General features: G+C 46.9%; 1 protein-coding gene across 1 annotated transcript in view; it reads right to left on the bottom strand.

Annotated features, from left to right (window-relative positions):
* Positions 1-19,775, bottom strand: part of CAMTA1 (calmodulin binding transcription activator 1) — a 769,191-nt gene that overhangs the window by 82,274 nt on the left and 667,142 nt on the right. The window contains exons 8-9 of the mRNA XM_044996562.1: positions 8,811-8,937; positions 5,584-5,718 (exon numbers count right to left, since the gene is read on the bottom strand). Coding sequence (XP_044852497.1) covers positions 5,584-5,718; positions 8,811-8,937 — 262 coding nt within the window. The remainder of the gene's footprint in view (positions 1-5,583; positions 5,719-8,810; positions 8,938-19,775) is intronic.

Genomic DNA, 19,775 nt, shown 5'->3' on the forward strand with positions numbered 1-19,775 from the left:
ACACCTTCCATGACCCTACAGAGTCTTCTGCCACATGGCAAAATCCTGAGGAACCAACCCCTTACCTGAGTTCATCAGCACCAGTGATAGCCTGATGCCTACAAATCTCTCCGTGTACAGTGCAGCCACCCATATGTAACAGGCACCCTTTTCCAGCTCAGTGAAACACATCTACAGCACATGCTGATTGCATGGTTTTCAAATGTTCAGAACATGGTAAAAATCAAACTCAGTTTCCTCCTCTGGCACATGGTCACACATGGCTCCTCATCAAGGGCTATTTCCCGGCCCCAAACTGTTTTGCTGATAGAGCTCTACATGGAAAGGTCATAAGCATGATTGCATTTTGACAACAGAAAAAGTGATTTTTCCACATGCACACCATGCTCAAAAATGGCTGATCCAGTAATGCCAGGACTTCCCAAAAGTTGCTTGTGGGTACAGACAAGACCTCGAAAATGTAGGCTCCCCCCCAAATCAGAAAGTCATGAGAAACTGAAACCATGAGCACTCAGATAGTTTGGTGATGTGGGTGGGTGATTGGGTAGGTAGGTAGACAGAACTTGTGACCGGTACAGTGTGACCCTACACCCCATATTCTTCATATAGGTAGTGTTATGATATGAATATGGCATAACTAAGATGTGTTATATGCAAGTGAGGTATCACTGTAATGGTTATGATTTACTGAATATGATTATCCTATTTGTATGCATGTATCTTTTCTGTATGTGCAGTTATGAAGTTTTGCTATGTATGTGTTACTGAAATATATTGTGAGGTTGGGAACACCCACAAGCAGCCTTTCAGGTACAACAGTAAAAAGGCCAAACAATGTTAATGGCTTATTGAGGAAATGCACACAAGCACAAGGATTACCCCAGAATCTGTGGACAATAGAAACCTCTCAGAGATAGCACTACACAATGGGAACTGTTTGACCCAGGTCACAGCAAAAGAGGTTTCTAGCAAGTGGGGAGAAGATATAAAAGGGAGACAATGACATTATGAAGGTACCTCACTCTCCCTGCAACAGCACACCTGGGAACACCTGAAGGGCAAGGAATGAACTGTGGGAAGAGATCAGGGGCGGCTCTAGGAATTTGGCCGCCCCAAGCACGGCGGCATGCCGCAGGGGGCGCGCTGCCGGTCCCGCGGCTCTGGGGGACCTCTTGCAGACGTGCCTGCGGAGGGTGCGCTGGGAGGGCGGCAGGCGGCTCCGGCAGACCTTCCGCAGGCATGACTGTGGAAGGTCCGCCGAAGCTGCCTGCCGCCCTGCCGGCAAAATGCCGCCCCAAGCGCGCGCTTGGCGCGCTGGGGTCTGGAGCCAGCCCTGGAAGAGATGGTCCCAGGCTAGAAGGATCTTTTGCTTGTGTATGAAAACCTGGGAAAGCCAAGGACTCTTAAGAGTCTGCCAGCCTGTTTATCACTCAGGGTGAGAATTTGCTAATTTATATCCTACCTATCTAGTGTGTTAAACTCAGTTTGCGGTTTTTGTTTATTTACTAAGGCAATCTCCTTTAATCTGTTGGCTATCCTTTATAATAATTTAAAATCTACCTCTTCTATTTTTTAAACTTTTTTGTTTTAAACCCAGTTTATGTAATTCATAATGGGGGGGGGGAGCTGTGAATCTCTCTTTCCACATTGAGGGAGGGGGCGAATTTCAATGAGCTCATGCTGTAGAGGTCTCTGTGCAGCACAAGACAATGCAATTTTGGGGTTTACTCTCCAGAGGGAGAATGCGCAATTCCTTAGCTGAAGCCTTTCCAGGCAGAGCTGATTTCAGTGTCCGTGTCTTTCTGCAGCTGGGTGTGTCCCTACCTGTGTGTGCTGGAGGAGGCTTAAGGGCCTGGCTCAGCAGGACTGGGTGAAACAGGCTGGTGAAACAGGCAGGCTCAGTGATACCCCAGTACATCAGGTGGCACCCCAGAAGGGAGGGGGGGGCGCAATTCATCACAGGTGGGTAGGTACGTAGACAGAACTTGTGACCAGTCCACTGCTATAATAATGGGGAATCACAGAAAGATAATGTAATAGACCACCAAACCCCCCCCCCCCACCACACACAGGTTCAGAGGAATTATCTTTTCTTGGCTTTTCTGGCTCAAATGCAGCACATACATACATATCACTCTCAGAAAGCAACCTAAAGTGGTTTCTACTGAGCTCTCTCCTGCATTCATTTTTATCTGTCTGAGATATTTGTAATGCATCAACCACAATAGTCTCTAGGTGCCATAATATACGCTCTGCCATTACAGACACCAGAGCTAGGCAACTTGCCCCATCTGAGTGTCTCATCTAATCAAGCTCAGACTCATCATACACCATAAAGAAAGAACCTGATAAAGTTTGAGTTGAAACAGTTCTAATTATTAGTCATGTCCAATGGGAATGTATTATACATCCAATCACACTAGTAAACGTATTCTACTTCAGACTGTTTTAATGATAACAACTCTTTTATTTTTTAAAATAATAGCCAATAAAGATGCCCCTAAGGTGAATTTCCAAAAGCAACTGTTGTGTAATGATTGCCACATCTTTAGCAGACAGACAGAATAGTATGAGGTTAATTGACTAAAACCATGGTTTTTAACCTGTGCTCCATGGACCCATGGAGGTCTGTAGACTATGTCTAACATTTCCAAAGGGGTCCACACCTCCATTTGAAATTTTTTAGGGATCCACAAATGAAAAAATGTTGAAAACCACTGGACTAAAGAGTTAACAGAACCAGTTTATTAACATTATTTCCCATGTTCCAATCTCCAATATGGCATATATTGCATACGTACAAGCTACTTCTCCCTTGACTTCTTTTATATAACTTACATCAGTTCTCTCTCTTTATTAGCTACTGGTTCTCTGAATAGTGGGGATTTTGCTAAATCAGATTTGCCCAATGGATTATATGAGAATACAAAAACCATCAAATGAATGGATCAACAAACAGTGATGTTAGGACTTTTTCTAAAACTGGACAGAATACATTGCAGTGCCTAGCAAATCAAGACTCTCTCATGAACTAAGGGATGAAAAAATGGTAACCTTTCCCATGGTCTCTTTCCAGACTGTCAAGGTTGCTACCACAAATCAGTTACTTTCCCCAGGTCTCCAGGGTCTGAGCTGGAAGGCACATCTCCTTGGCAATCACAGACAGGAAGAGAAATGAAGTGGCTGTCCGGTTAGTTAATGTTGGCAACTTGCCTAATGCTTAGCTGAAGAGAAAACCAATAAACTTCCAGCAGTCAATGTTTTACAAAAATAACTGAAACTAGTCACTGGATCAGTTGCTTCCTGGGTGCATTCAATAGCAGCTGCAAATCTCTTCTCTTTCTCAACAGGTTTTACACCTGCTGGCAGCATGTATTTTATGTGGCAACTCAGTTCTCCCTGGCAGGTATGCTGAACCCTTGAGAGTAGAGAACTCCCCTGCTTCCCTTTCTATACTTCTTACGACCCCGTTCTATTGCAATCAGTCTCTTTTCAAAGAATTTTTGAGGGGCACAGAATTACCAGATAAATATTAAGGGAAAAGCACATGTTCCCACTGAGGTTGCCAATAATTTATCAGCTCTGACAGCTAGCAAAACGTAACCACATTCTATTGTGGTCAGTCAAATCAGGGCAAGAGAGATGGACTCAGCTTCAGACTACCTGGCTGGTAACTAATAATTTTATAGTTTGTACCCCATTCCCACTAAGAATGGGGGATGAGCCAGCATCTTAGAATCTTTGAGCAAAAAAGCATGTCCTTGAACCATACATGCAAAGAACGTCTACCTCGTCCCTGCTCACAGATGTTGTGCAGGCCCATGAGAATTAGACTGCAATGGCATCTGAGACTCTCAGTTGCTGGGCATAATCTATGTCTGCACTGTTTAATAAATCACGATTTTAAAGTAAGATTTGGACACCATAAATACCACAGATTGTATCCATCAGGTCTGCGGGTCCTGACTGCATTCAGAAGGTGTGGATCAGCCCTGCCTTGCTCTTGGAGATTCTCTCTCCAGGCACTGACTCACCGTCTTCCCATCTGTATTTTGTTTAGTTCAGTGGTTTTCAATCTGGGGTCTGCCGACTATGTCTAAGGTCTGGTCTACACTAGGGTGGGGGGTCGAACTAAGGTACGCGAATAGCGTAGCTGAAGTCGAACTACCTTAGTTTGAACTTCTTACCTGTCCAGATGCCGCGGGATCGAAGTCCGCGGCTCCCCCGTCGACTCCGCCACCGCCGTTCGCGGTGGTGGAGTTCCGGAGTCGACGGGAGCGCGTTCGGAGTTCGAACTATCGCGTCTAGATTAGACGCGATAGTTCGAACTCCGAGAAGTCAAATGCTACCCGTCGACCCGGCCGTAAGTATGGACGTACCCTAAGATTTCCAAAAGGGTCCACACCTCAATTCGAAATTTTTTAGGGGTCCACAAATGAAAAACAAATGGTTGAAAACCACTGTGTTAGTTACACAGACTTTTTTTAGCGCAGAAAGGGGGAACAAATGGGACTGTGACAGGGTGGGACTCACCCCTGCGGCGCCTCCTGCTGGTTGTTTCGGGAATTAACTCTTCCAGCCTCTGGAGTGGCCTCTGCAGGCCGGTGTCCCGCTGCCGCTGGCCCCCGTGTTGCTACTGGACCCCGGTGCCCTTTTACCTGGGGTGCTGCCCCTCCAGGCGATACCCCACAGATCTGGGTCTCCCCTCTCCAGGGAACCCCCACCCTCTATCCCCACCTTGCCTCAGTCGTGGGCTACTGCCCGTCACCATCTAGCCCCCGCTCACTGGGGCAGACTGCAGTGTAAGTGCCACTCATCACCGGCAAGGGGGGTTTGGACCTGCTGCTTCAGCCTACCCGTGGGCTGCCCCTCTGCAACCCCAGTACCTACTTGGCCTTCCACTAAGCCGCAGCCGTGGGGGGCGGGGGGGTGTTTCAGGCTGGAGCTCCCCAGCTCGCTTGGCCTTCCCCAGCCCTGCTCCACTCCAGATACCTTCTCTCAGCTCCCTGCAGCCAGGTCCCTCCCTCTCAAAGCTCGAGAGAGACTGTCCATACTTCTGGCCCACTGCCCTCCTATAAGGGCCAGCTGGGCCCTGATTACACTGGCTACACCTGTGGCTGCTTTCCCCATCAGCCCAGCTTTTCTCTGCCCCAGCCCTCTCCCGAGCTGCTTTAAGCCCTTCCAGGCCAGAGCGGGGTGTTTCCTGACAAGAGGAAGCTCAGAGTTCTGACAGAAGGAGCAGCATGCCTGGGGCTGGCCCTGACTGTGTGACCAGTCAGGACCCTTTCTCTGGGACAGTCAGTTTTCTATTACAGAGGAAGCATTTCTCCCCCCACTCCCGAATGGATCAAACTTTGGGCCACAGCAGGCTCCCCAGCTAAATATTTTGTTCACACCAAAAAGACACTGAGAAATTTCAGCATATGTTCTCTGAAATGGAGTTATATTGAAACACTGAGCAAGAGAAACTCAGTACAGCGAAGAGACACCTCCTTTCCCCACCCCCACCCCCACCCGCTCTCTTTACCCCACTGTTCCCACGTGTGGTACACTTTGTTAAGGGACACTGAATATACTCCTTACCATCCAAGGACAGCCAGTCATGCTGGGAGGAAGGCAGGGTTGGTAGAGCTCTGGCTTTATATTCAAACACCACAGAGTTGGAGATGATCTGATTGTTGAAGGCAACTTGCAGAGTCACAAGCCCGGTATCATGAGCTAAAAACAAAGAACAAGTGGTAAGAGCAGGGATTTCTCTGCAGGAATGCATGGTTCAGGTTTGTTCTACAGCTCTTTTCGTATGCAAAGGGAGAGAGCAAGAGCAGAAAGGGCACCTGAGAACAGTGTTTCTGTGCTTTGCACAGCTGGAAAGTCAGAGATGTTTATCAGGTTTATCTAACCTGGCGATATGCTGTAGACTGCAGACTCCATTGGCAGATTGACACAGATTACATGTATGTTGGAGTGATTAAAAGGTTAATAAATAACTCAGTATTATTTTATCACAAACCTTCCTCTGATGCTACAGTGAAGTTTTTTCATGCACATCAAGCCAAATACTAAGCTCCAGTGCAAGGCCATACAAAGCCTCTGAAAGTGCCATACCCGATTAAGACCAAAGAGAAGGTACAAAAACTATGACATCTCCATGGGAGATGTAAAGGAACAGTAAGTGGAGCTCCTGGTTCCAGTTAGTGTTTAATGTTCTATGTTAAAAGGAAAAAAACAAGACGTTATTTTAAAACTAATCAATTCAAGGCTTCTAAATGAAAATTGGGATATGAGTTTACTAATGCACATCAACTCTCCGAAGTGCTGTTCGAATAATCTATGGCACAACACACACAGTGGTGCAGCCCATACAATACAAGGAAGCTCTCCTATGGATACTCTGGGATGCGTCTCTGTTGTACTAACAGAAATAGCTTTGTACACGTGAGGAGAGCTTCCTTGGTATTCGATTCGCTATTATTACATATAAAAGTTATATAGAAACTTTAAATAAGAACAAACTGCTTATAAAAGTGGAAAGAACGATGCTGAGGGCTGAAGCTCCGCAGCTGATTGGGCAACAGGTCTGGAGAAAGGGGCTGATCCTGAGAATCTTCCTGGTTTTACTAGGAACATGGAGGTCAGTTCTCTCTCCAGGCTCAGGAAGGACAGGCACACTCCGTCCATGTACTTCACTGGGAGTTTTGTCTGAGTAAGCACTACCTGGGCCCAATGTGGTTTTAAATATTCTTTTAGAAAATAGCTATCTAATGACAAAAGCGTATTGCCATTGCCATTCTAGCTATGCCAGTTTTCTATTTCCTTCTGCAGTCACTTGCTTTGCTACACTATATTTCTTAATCAATCAATGATCTTAATATCTTTTGTGTCTTCTCACTTGCTGAATATTTTTCTTTTTTTCTTCTTGATCTCTCACCCTGAAAAAGCAATACTTGTCTAATCACTATAAACAGTGCCTGCTTGGGTGGTTTGCACATGTTGCAGCATATATTAAATCTGCATTCTGCTGTTAGGGTTTAAAACATGGATTCGCTCTATTCTAATTAACTTTTTTATTATTTGTATTCAATCTATTTGTCTGTATCTCTGTTATTTTCCTTTAAAGCTCCCCAACTTGACGTTAAAGTAGTTGTGTTCTAGGATTAACCATTCTGTTTTTCTGATTAAATCATACTCTGATTTTCCAGTTTGTTTATCCAGCTTTGTCACTTGTTAGAGCCAGAGGGAGATGCAATGAGTTCATCAAAGGTAAAGGCAATTCCAGCTGAAGGGGGCACAATCTGCAATGCAGAAATGGGGGAAACTGCTCTGGATGAATCCCAGGGCTGGGATACCAGTACCCTAATTCCATTCCAAGTGCACAGAGTCTCTGGTTTTCTTCATTCCTCCTGCCCCATGATATATTAGTTTGAGGCATACCCTGCAATGACACACAATCTATCATGTAACTCATCAGGGAAGGATGTAGGAAAATCATCCTCGCTGGCCTCTCCCCTTAGAGTGAGTCAGGATGTCTGCCCATTCGCAGCACAAGAAGCAGAAGACCCCAGTCTTTTGAGAAACTTATTTTTTAGTTATAATATGAGTGAAGTGCTTTAACGATGCAGGAGGAGACAGTTCTCTGACCCACAGAATTCGCCATCTTACTAGTTCACACACAGCTTGGTGCCACGAGATGGAGACAGTTGGGTGAGAAAGTGAGAGATGCATCAAGGATGGCTGCCAATGGCAGGGAAGGTGAGCATCTGGAGGAGAGGAAGCAGCTGAGGTCACCAAGACTTTGATGCTGGTCTACATGGTCAGCTGGTGCACAGCAGGCTAGCGTGCTGTGCATACACACTCTGGCTTGCTGCAGAGAAGAAAGCCAGGCTGTATGGGCGAGTCGCAGAGAAGGCCCCACATCGAGAGATGAAGCAGCAATATTTGTGGAGTCAGAACGTGATGGATCAGTGCCAGGCCTTAATGGCACCACTTTTACCAGCATCGCCCTGCTAGATCACCCCCATTTCACTGACAGATCAAATCCACCCATCCCCGTATTACTGAGGTGAGTATTCCAGTCCCACCCGCACCTCTCTCAAATTCTTGCTGAAAGGTCATTTCTTTGATGCTCCTCACTGTAATACACATGAAATGCTTCTTCCCTCATCATTACACTAGGAGAAGAGTTAGCTCAGAGCTAAAGAAGGGTTACACACCTCCCCGGGGCTCCTGGTCCATCTGCCCTCAATGTGTCTGCTTTAGTCAGTAAGCCCTGGGCGCAGGGACTGCCTTGATCTCTGTATCCTGTAGGGCACTTACCACCCTGGCAGTGCTTGTATCAGTCAGAACAGTGTCGGGGGCTCAGTGCTATCACATCAGGCCCATCACACTGTACACTGGCCGGGACTTGCTGTGGCTAGCAGTGAGGGCCAGGCACCATAACTGAATGCACTTACCCAGGCGCCCATGGGTAAGTGCTACCCAGCACAAGAGAGCTGGGCTGGGCTCAGAGGATTGTTCACAGAACTGCTGCACTATATGTACAACTCCACAGCTATAGCTACCAGTCCACAGCTATTGTGACTGCTCTGCAATGTGACCTGGGTGTACATCCTCTCCGTCACCCCCACCTTCCAGCTGCTGCTCCCCAGAACATTTACTAAGTGTCAGTTATTTCTCCTATTCATTTCAGTAAGCTGGGTAAACACATACGTTGGCTCAGCTCTCTGCTGAGTAACCCATGGTTAGGTTCATGCCCTGATACTCGCTGCCCGGCTGGCTGAGCTGAGTCCAGTCATGCGATGGGCATACCTTACCTGGGCAGTAACAGCGTAGCACCCCTGGCTGTATTAAAGATGCAGGCACTGAGATCTGATCAAACAGACAGCTGTAGTTATTGCTGGCTTCCTGCCAGGGGCCTGTGATTAGGACTTTCACTCCTCCCTACAAGGAAAAGGACAGGAAAGAGAAGAAATAGCATTACAAAAGAAGCATTCCCCAGAGTGGTGCATGCACTTAAACTTGGAACCATGGGCCAAAAAGAGCATCATGAGAGACGACAGAAAACCAAGGCCAGGAAGCAGGAATCCTGCAATACAGGCTGACATCCAGTGCTGATTCTCACAGTGTTGCCAAGTCACTAGCTAAGTGTCTCTGCAACTGACATTGCTCTGGTTATATCACTGCATGGATTAGCAAGGGCCCCATTGCCTCAGGCCTTTATAGTGTCATGATCAGATTGTCTAGAGTACCCTTGGGCCTCTAAATCTCATCCTGGGGTGCAGGGTTATTCCCCTAGCAACTTTCCTTCTCTTCGCTCCTCCTGCACCCCTCTCCCAAAGGTATAACCATGTGCTGTGCATCAGTGCACTGACCACAACAGACTCTGCACGGCATGCTGCTGCCCTCAGCGCTTAATGTGCGCCTGGTTGAAATGGGTTGCAGACATGCAAACACAACTTCTACAACTCAAGTCAGGCGGCTGAGCAGCATACATTTCAGCCTTGCCTGGGGGATGGGGAGGAACCCCTCTGATTGGCAGCTTTCCTTTTTGCCCTGCCTCCTGAGGTGAAAGCAGCCAATCAGAGATGCTGAGGGAGTGAGGCGGGAGCAAACAGAGCACAGATGCTGAGGGCAGTTCTGGTCCCTTCTTCCCCTCCTGTGTGTAAGGGGAGGGCTTTTCTGCTCCTTTCCCCTCCTCTTCTCTTTCCCTCCCTGCACACTCAGCCTGAGAAGGGGAGCGGGGACCCCACTGCAGCCCCCACAGACCTAGGAGAAGGCTGTGAAGAACCCCAGGAGCTGCAGGAGAAGCAGAAGTGGGGCTGGAGGCAGAACTGATGTTGGGGGGGACAGGCAGATGTGATTTGCTTTCATTTCTGTAGAAAATGATGGACTCCCACCTTTTCCAGACTACTTTAAGCACTGGCTGCCCTGACTGCCACCATCTATTCTGCAGAAACAATAGGGAAGTCTTGAGTCCCTCCTAATGATAGTGGAAGGTCACCCACCGAACACAGCAGAGCCCACAACACGTCACATCCTAAGCCATGCCCCACACCAGAACTGAGGGTAGATCATGGAGTTCGAGTGGACTGGGGGGAGGATAAATGAAATCTGGCTCCTTTATGGGGCAGGGACATGGGTGCAAATCACCAATAGCTTCCATCGGACCTGGAACTAGGGATCCAGCTGATGCAGCTGGATAAGGAAGGACACAGATACTAAGACACTTGGGTTCCACAGAGATGGTGTTGTGTAAGTATCTAGACACACAAACAAATAAATATGCTGCAGTGGTGTGTCCCACCAGGGACTTTAGAAATCTGGGTCCAGCCTATTTCAGACCTTTCCGCTTTCCCTGTGAAGGCTCCAGACAGCACTGTGTCTATGCCACACATCTGATCGGGGAGGGAAAATTCAAGTTAATGAGGTGGCCGTGTAATGCACACAAGTGAAAGGAGGCACCAGTGTTGTTCTTTCAACCACACTGTATTAGCTCTGCCCAGAGAAAAGCCACACTGACCCCTTCACAGATACTGCTGCTAGTGAAAAATGACAGCTTTAAGGGCAACTCTGCAGAGAACAAATGGTTTCTGGGACACTGAGTTGTTTTTTGTGGCACTGTATGAGCTGCAGTTTGAAGCACCTGCCAATGATATTGGAGGTTTTGTATATAAAATGTAACAGGTATGCATCACACATAGCACTACATGATAATGGCTCAGCAAAGCAAACCAGCTCTTTCTCCACGAACAAGTGGGCTCCAGGCAGCCTGAACTTCTGTTTCAGACATGCTCCTGTTAAGCCCCAGTAACAACAAGGCTTTGCCCTTCTGCAGGTCCTTTCAGCCTAGAACCTTGAAGTACTTTACGCACATTGATTAATTCAGCATCACAACTCACTTTAAGACACATCAGTATATCAATGAGTATCAGACTCATTGGACAAATAAGGAAACTGAGGCACAGGGAGGAAGAGATGTGTCCAAGGACAAACAGAGTAAGTGGCAAAGTTTGTAATAGGACCGAGGAGGCTGATGTATTATTATCTATATCGCAGTAGCACCTCGGAGCCTCAGTCATGGAGCGCATGCAAGGTGCTCTAGAAACACAGAATAAAGCCACGGTCCCTGCCCCTGGCACTGTAACCCACCAAATCAAACGCCCCTGCTACAGCTGGGACTGGACCCCAGGAGTCTGGATTCCCAAGCCCCTGTTCTAAGCATCTAAACATCTCTTGCAAGTGCACAGTAGCACTGCTCTGCCATGCAGAGAGCAGGCAACATCCCCAGCTATCCTGGGCCATGGGGCAAGGCAGGGCTTGATCCAAAAGCAGCCCCTTCAGTTTTCACTCAAACATCCCCCACTCCCTAGCTCTCAGTGTCCTTGTGTTTGAGGTAACAGATCCTCTGGCAAGGACTGAACGTAGCTCTCTCTGAGGCATTATCTCCATGCATCTGCCATGGCCAGCAGAGCACAACGATCGTCTCTGGTGCCAGAGGCGGAGTCTCCTGCTGACCCCAGAGTGGAGGCACTGTGCTTGAGTTTCAGTTTTGGGTCTCTGACTGTTTCAGGGCTGCTGTGTTGGCAATCAGTAGAGGGAGCCAACTGCCTGTGGCTCAGGCCTCAAGAAGGGCTCTTCTCTACCTGGTCCTTTTGGTTCAGGAGCTCAATGCTTCCTAGCTGCCCTGAGAGAACTGCACTGGTTCAGTTCCTCAGCTGCACCTCTGCTGGAGGCCCTACACTTCCAGGGGAACAGCTTGGACAGGCATGTGGGAAGAGGGCAGAGAGGAGAATTCCCTCCTCTTGGATATTCAGCTTGCAAAGTATCTCACATCTATCCAGTAGATAAAATACTGCAGAGAAGGCAAGGTTATATTTAGGGGACTGGGAGCCCATCCAAAAGTTGAGATGCTCTAACAAAATCAGGGTGTCATTGCCACCTGATGACCTGCCTGGAGTGCTGTGTAGCAAGTACCTTTAAATCTGCTGCATCCAGACATTTTTCTTATGAGAAGGGTTTCCTCCCCAATATAAGAAAGTGGAGTTGAAGACCAGGGTTCCTGAAATACCGATGGGGAGCCTAGTCTGTGATGTGGTTCAGGTTGACATAAGCTTCCCATTGTGACCCCTTACTTTGCCAAACCAAAACCAATCTGCTGGAAATGGCATGGCTGTGGACTTATGCTAGAAGCAGGAAGCCTGCCAAACAATCAGCTGGGCCATTGGATGAGCACAGTGCTAAAGGAGCACTCAAAGAAGACACAAGGCCATTGCAGAGAAGCTAAATTAATTCTTTGCATTGGTCTTCGTTGCAGAGGATGTGGGGGAAATTCCTACGCCCGAGCCATTCCTTTTAGGTGAGAAATCTGAGGAAGTGTCCCAGACTGAGGTGTCAATAGAGGAGTTTTTAGAACAAAGCGATACATTAAAAAGTAAGTCACCAGGACCAGATGGTATTCATTCAAGTGTTTTAAAGGAATTCAAATACGAAATTACAGAACTACTAACTGTGGGATGTAACCTATCGCTTAAATCAGCTTCTGCACCAGATGACTGGTGGCTAGCTAATGTAACGCCTATTTTTTAAAAAGGCCCCAGAGGTGAACCTGAAAATTACTGCCTGGTAAGCCTAACTTCAGTACTAGGCAAAGTGGTTGAAATGACAGCAAAGAACAGAATTACCAGACACGGAGCTTAACATGTTATGTTGGGGAAGAGTCAACACGGCTTTTGTACAGGGAAATAATGTATCGCTAATCTATTCAAATTCTTTGATAGCGTCAATAAACTTGTGGACAAGGGTGATCCAGTGGACACAGTGGACTTGGACTTTCAGAAAGCCTTTGACAAGGTCCCTCTTTGACAAAGGCTCTTAAGCAAAGTAGTCAGTCAAGGGATAAGCGGGAAGGTCCTCTCATGGATCAATAACTGGTTAAAGGATAGGAAACAAAGAGTAGGGAATAAATGGTAATTTTTCAGAGTGGAGAAAGGTAAATAGCAGGGTCTGCCGAGGATCTATACTGGGACCAGGGCTGTTCCTAAATGATCTGGAAAAAGGGGTAAACAGGGAGGTGGAAAAGTTTGCTGGTGACATAAAATTACTCAAGATAGTTAAGTCCAAAGCTGACTGTGAAGAGTTACAAAGGGATCTTACAAAACTGGGCAACTAGGCAAGCAAATGGCAGATGAAATTCAGTGTTGATAAATTCAAAGTAATGCACATTGGAAAACATGATCCCACCTATACATACAAAATGATGGGTCTAAATTAGCTGTTACCACTCAAGAAGAGATCTTGGAGTCATTATGGATAGTTCTCTGAAAATGTCTGCTCAATTTGTAGTGGCAGTCAAAAAAGCTAGCAGAATCTTAGGAACTATTAGAAAAGGGATAGCCAATAAGACAGAAAATATCATAATGCTGCTATATAAATTCATATGTAACAAAGTGCTTGGAGGCCCAGGTGGCCTAGTGGTTGGCATGCTTGATGGCCCCTTGTTTCCCTGGTCAAGGTTCCTCAGTCTTTCAGGCAGTGAGGCTAGGACAGTGGTTCTCAAATTATTGTACTGTTGACCCCTTTCACATAGCAAACTCTGAGTGCGACCCCCCCTTCTAAATTAAAAACACTTCTTTATATAAATGCTGGAGGCAAAGCCGGGTTTGGGGTGGAGGCTGACAGCTTGTGACCCCCCATGTAGTAACCTCGGGACCCCCTGAGGGGTCCCGTCCCCAGTTTGAGAACCCCTGGGCTAGGAGGTCCGAGGCCCTCTCACTCCACCAGCTCCCAGCCCAGGGCTCTGTGTGAGATGACCACCATGCTGGTGGGCAGTTTCTCCAATTCATCACACCATGGTACACCCACAACTTGTCACCCCACCTCAAAAAATATATTAGAATTAGAAGTACAGAGAAGGGCAACAAAAATGATTGGGGTACAGAACAGCTTCCTTATGGGGAGAGATTATAAAGACTGGGACTGTTTAGCATGGATAAGAGATAACAAAGGGCACCAAAAGTATAACTGGGTTCAAAATAAGAATTAGGTAAGTTCATGGAGGACAGGTCCATCAATGGCTATTAGTCAAGAGGGTGAGAGATACAACCCCTGGCTCTGGATATCCTTAATCCTCTGACTGCCAGAAGCTGGGACTGGGACAGTGGGATGGATCACTTGATAAATTGCCTTGTTCTGTTAATTCCCTCTGAAGCATCTGGCACCAGCCACTGCTGGAAGATGCATACTGGACTAGATGGACCATTGGACTAATCCAGTATGGCTGTTCTTATGGAAATGTTTAGTCAGTGTCTGGGGGTGAGCTTGCTTCTTGCATTTATTCCTCACGTTTATTTGTAATGGCTTCAACCTGAAAGGGAGTCGTTTGCGCCAAGGGAGTATTTGGCAAGCACTATACTGCTGCCTCGTATGTACAAATAAGAAAACTGAGAATAGGCCCCGATTCAGCATAGCAGGTGCCAAGCGACTTGCTTGAGTCAGTACTCTCTCTCTGTTTCTCATTTTCGCCAGCTATAAACTGGAATAATAATACATCCCATGTAGAAAGCTAGAAACCTCGTTTTACTAGGTTCCCCTCATTGAGCAAATCTTCAATGTTTTAAAAACCCTAAGGAAATTCTCAGGCAAGAAATGTCATTAATCTGGAGTTAAAATTGAAAATTAAAAAACAAAAATACACCCTGCCTTTCAGTAATCCAGCCCACCCTTTCATCTCTTCGGAGAATGTTTCGGTTTTCTCTCTATATAAAAGCAATAAATTTCCAGACATTTTGCATTTAAGGTTCAATTAAAGGAACGATGGAAAATGTGTTACCGAGGGCACCCAAACAGCTGTGCCCCTTGGATCACCGCTTGAGAACACCAAGAATCTTGGAAATAATGTGGTCCTTAGAAAACACACTGTGTTTTCTCATACTCCTCCAGTTTAGACTTAGTGATTCCAGAGGCCCCTCCACCTCCACCACATACCCACTAGCTCATTCTGCCCAGGAAAGAATGCCATCAAAGACAGGACTCAAGTGTCAGTGTGGTGTATCAGTGGAATAAGTGCGGAGTAGGCCAGAGGGAAGTGAGTGGAGCAGGGAGCAGAAGAGCAGAAGGAAAGGGGCAGGGGAATCTTGACTCCTCTTCTCTTTTCTTAGTCCTGGAGAGCACTTAAGAACTCACCCGAGTCTCAGAATCCCTTCCATTCACATTCTCACCTTTCCCAGAAACACGCCTTTCCTTGCCCCCTGCACACACATTTTCAGTAGTTCAATATCCAACTCTATGACATCCCTCCACCCACAAAATCAAATCACCTACCTTCCCATCTTTGCTCTTCTGCTGAGCCAAGAGGGTAGGGGGCTCGCGTGAGGCTGTGGGAGGAATTACTCCCTTTGCAGACCTCTCTGTATCAATCATCCCAGAATCTTTTGGGAGAAAACCACTTGCATCATTAGCTGCCTTGTTCCCAACTTTGCTTCCTTCTCTTAAAGTTATTTATTTTATTTCCCAAGAAACGATTTAGGGTTTGTGGGCCCCTGAGGAGAGACCCAGGGCACAGGTTTTTCAGGTCACAATCCATATGGGTGGGTGAGTGGATCCCAGGAGCCAAGGGTGTAGAGGAAGGACATACAGCAGACAGCCACAGGTCATGGATGGTGGGAGCTGACAGCCAGACCCCCCTGAATGAAGGCAGCCAGCGCGTACTCACTGTCCTGAGCCAGGCACACAGTCTGCTTTTCTTTTCTTCCCCTTTGGTGTTAGTGGCAATAAAATGCATGGGCCCTTTTGAGCCCAGTCTGGCTATACAAGCTCAAACATGTTAAGGGGTCATTGTGGCCTGGCCCAGGTCAGGGCTGAAGGGTTACTACTGATGCCTTATGTGCATTCAGCACGTTTAAATACCTCCTCTAGGATGTGTGCGTCCCTCATCCCCAGTGCACACACTGCTGCAGTGGGGACCCAGTCATGGCCCCTCATGACCACGACTCTGAAAACTCCACTGGGACCCACGGGAAGGAGCAGTTACTGTGTAACTACTACAGCAGCCAGAAACAAAGCGAAGCAAAGTGCATACTGACCTCCAGAGGAGCCTCTTCTCTGCACCCTCCGGTGGGAAGCACCTCCTCTGTTGACCCTGCAGCCCCCGACTAAGATCACACTCCATCACACACGCTCTAAAATGGGCCACAAAGAGCGGTCCCCTCTGGGAGGGGCCATGCCACCTCCACATTCCCTCGGCATCAGCAAATGGGGTTCCCTGCGGAGGGCATAAGCTGGGCAGCAGCATCTCTTCCCAGCTTAGGCCCAGTCATTCCTTTCCTCTTCCTTCTGGGCCAAGTAGGTTTGCAAGCACCAGCTGAGCCCCTTCTCCTAGCCACATAAACCCTCCACGACTGGAAAATGGGCTTTACCGTTGGCTCCACTCGGGTGTTTCACAACCCAGACGGGCAGCGCACCCCATCACTCAGCTAAGCACGATTCCTTAGCCCGTGTCCTGCCAGCCTGTTTGTCAGTCCCACAACAGATTCCAAAGGTTCATGTACCAAGCCACCCCAAGCACTTGGACCCTCACAGCAATGTTCACCGCATTCAAATCAGCCTATTTGTTGTTGAAAAAGGGATCCGGGTTTGGCTGCAGTTGTGAGCTGCAACAGTGACATCCGGTGGCCATTAGGTGTACTGCACCATGCACTTAGCCTGGCAACAATATCTCCTGTCTCAGGGCCACAGAAACCCTTCATGTGCAGATGAGGCAGAATTTGATTGTAAAGGTGGGAGACTGGATCTGAGTCAGAGCTAGAAACGTGTTACTAATCAACCTAAGGAAAAATATTCTTCCGAGAGGTGGTTGTGATGGGCAAGATTTAGCTGAGTTCTAGAGAAAATGACATTGCAATAGCTTCTTCCAGTTAGATGGTGGTCTCAGCACTTTACATATAACAGTCAAAAGTTCAAATTCCTCTAGCAACTACAAGGGGTCACCTTGTAAACTCTTTGGGGGCAGGGATTGTGGTTTTGTGGTGTTTGAAAAGCACCCAACAGAGCAGGTCCTGGTCTGTGATGAGGACGGCTAGGTACTGCCCCAGTACACATAACAAGTAATAATACATTGTAGAAATATAGTAAGGCAGACATCTAACAGTCACCCAAACAAATACAGATGTCCCAGGAGTGATATGCTTAAAAGCAGGTTGCTGTGCGAACCTTAACTTTTGAATTTCCTGATTCTTATGCTTTTGCATTCTCAGCCTTAGCAATACTGCACTGAAGTTGTCTGCACTTAATCTGTGCTTTTAAAATAATCATTAGCAGCATTTCTGAGAAAGGTTTTCAGATCAGTCAGATGAAGGATTACTTTGATGAGGAGAAGTCCAGCAAACAAATGATGCAGGGACTCCTGTAGCCCAAAGCAGCTGGACTTCCTATCAAACCGGAGGAGAATTTACTCTATCACTCATAGCTGAAGGCTGAAGCTTCTGTGCAAGTCTATTACACAAAAGATGCATGTTCTACAAACCCCCTTTTCCTTTAGAAGTCTCCCATTCAGGCACCAGCCTGTCCTAACTCTGCTTATTTTTTAAAACAACTGGCAAATACAGAGCAACAAAGTTCCATCCACTCCAGCTTTAGGTTTAAGGTAGCAGCATGGAGCACACCGTTACCTGTGTTGTATTAGAGAAGGGTCTATAGAGACCTTGCATTTTGGGGGCAGAACACATACAGCAGCCTGCTGCTTGAGCCAGGGGTCAATGACCCTCTATAAAAAATCCCCAAGTCCTTCCTCAGCATTAGACTGTGTTTTTAAAGAGAGATTCTCTTCAGATTCTTTGGGTTCCGATGAACAGAAACTGGGAGTATCTGTATCTCCCAGCCCTCTCACACTGAGGCAGACAAGGAACAGCCTCTTGTAAAAATCAGAAGAGCTCTTTAGTAATCAGATGCATAGGTAGGGTTGCACTTGTTTTCCAAGGAGACACTGCTTTATTTAGCTGTTCCTGTGCTGCCCTCCAGTGGCAAACTGCAGGAGAGACTCTCTAAGATGGTTTAAAGGTGCTTGGTTACTATTTAGTATTTGTATTCAGCACCAGCGCATTACTGAGAGGATAAGGCATAGTCCCTGCCACAAGGAGCGTACAATCGAGGTTACATACGACACAGCAGGACACAAGGTGAGTGGCCATCTAGCTCAGCAGGGAGAGGGGATTCTTTTTGTCCACAAGCGTAGCCAGCTATTTCCGTTTTGAATCCAGAGCCCAGACACTGGCACTGCTGGGACACAGCTGATAGCTGGAAGGGCATTCTGGGTAAATGAGAACACCTACCATCATCTTTGCTTCACAATTTCCCTTTTCAGCATGGACAGAACAGACTGCATTTACAGTGGAGAAGGGTTCCCTAGGGCCCTTTGAACTACCAGAGCGATGCATCTTACCCACTGCTGCAGCTGGCTGGTGGCTGCTAAGATCTAAATGGTTTTTCATGTCAGAAGTTTTTTGATTTTCTTAAATTAATTACAGCAAAAGAGCATTTTATAACAGAGTGGTGATGGGCTCACAGCAGGCTTTCCTGCATGTCTGAGTCTCAATCCTTCCTGCATCATCAGAGATCGCTCAGGGCACAAACAAGGTGCCATCATCCCTGTCTATCCTGAGTCCCTGTTTACATGTCCTCTGTGTTGTTAAGTCCCCTAAGTTTTCCCTCTCTAAGTGCTGTTCAAAGGAGGGATTGTTTCGATCATCAACTTTGCATGTTCTTCCAGCTGCCCAGCAGAATGACAGAAGCTCCAGCTTCATTCTTAACAGAGCTCACAAAAAATTGCAGGTAAGGACAGTACCTTAATAACCAGGGCTTAATTTTTAATGAAAGAGGTGCTGGGGCTCAATCAATTTTTTTTACTTTCATAACTGGTGCAGCAAGCCCAGAGGTGCCACGGCTATTAACTGCCAAGCTAGAGGTGCCAGGGCTCCAGCACAAATTGAGCACTGGCAATAACGTGAATTCATATTTAGAGATGATCAAGTAAGCCTGGCTTGACGTAGGACCTTTCTTCTGGTTCAGATGAGTTCAGCCCTTTCCACAGCTCTTGGCCTACACTGATGGGTCTGGCTAAAGAGCTCAGAAGCTTCTCTGCTGGGTCCTGCTGCCAGTCTAAACAGAAAGCAACTGCGCAGTTCACTCTGGGGGTTTCCCTGACTCTCATGTGCTGAGATTTCCCCCCAAAATGTTTGGATAACAGGCCAAACCAACTCTAGCCATGTCACTTCTGAACACACCAAAGCGTGGCTGAGATGCTAGGAGCTCATGTACATATGTTTGGATTGACAGAAAGAGACTTTGGAGGATTTTAAACTCAGCTAAAATAATGTAACTGGTCCAATTATTTACAATTAATCCACCTGAACTGAACTTTGCAATATGTTTTCTACATGACTCTTCATTGTCTCTGGTTGTGTTACTGCTGTGCTGTTGGTAACATCAGGAGAATCATGTTTAAAACAAACAATGACAGTAGAAAACGGAAAGAAGAATGTGGGGGTTTTCTGTGACTGTAATAATATCCCCATCAAACAGCCTGAGATTGACACACTTGACAGTGATATCTCAATACTTCCTCCCTGAGGCCTCAATCTAAACCCATGGAAATCAGTGGGAGTCTTTCCCCAACTTCAGAGCGCTTTGGAAGAAGACACCTATGAAAGAGGAATTGGGGAATAAAAAGGGAAGAACAAGATGGATCATCAAATCCCCAGGAGGGACACACAGGCCATAAGAAAAAA

Source organism: Mauremys mutica, chromosome 21, assembly GCF_020497125.1.
Source record: "Mauremys mutica isolate MM-2020 ecotype Southern chromosome 21, ASM2049712v1, whole genome shotgun sequence".
In the NCBI taxonomy this organism is placed as follows: Eukaryota; Metazoa; Chordata; order Testudines; family Geoemydidae; genus Mauremys; species Mauremys mutica.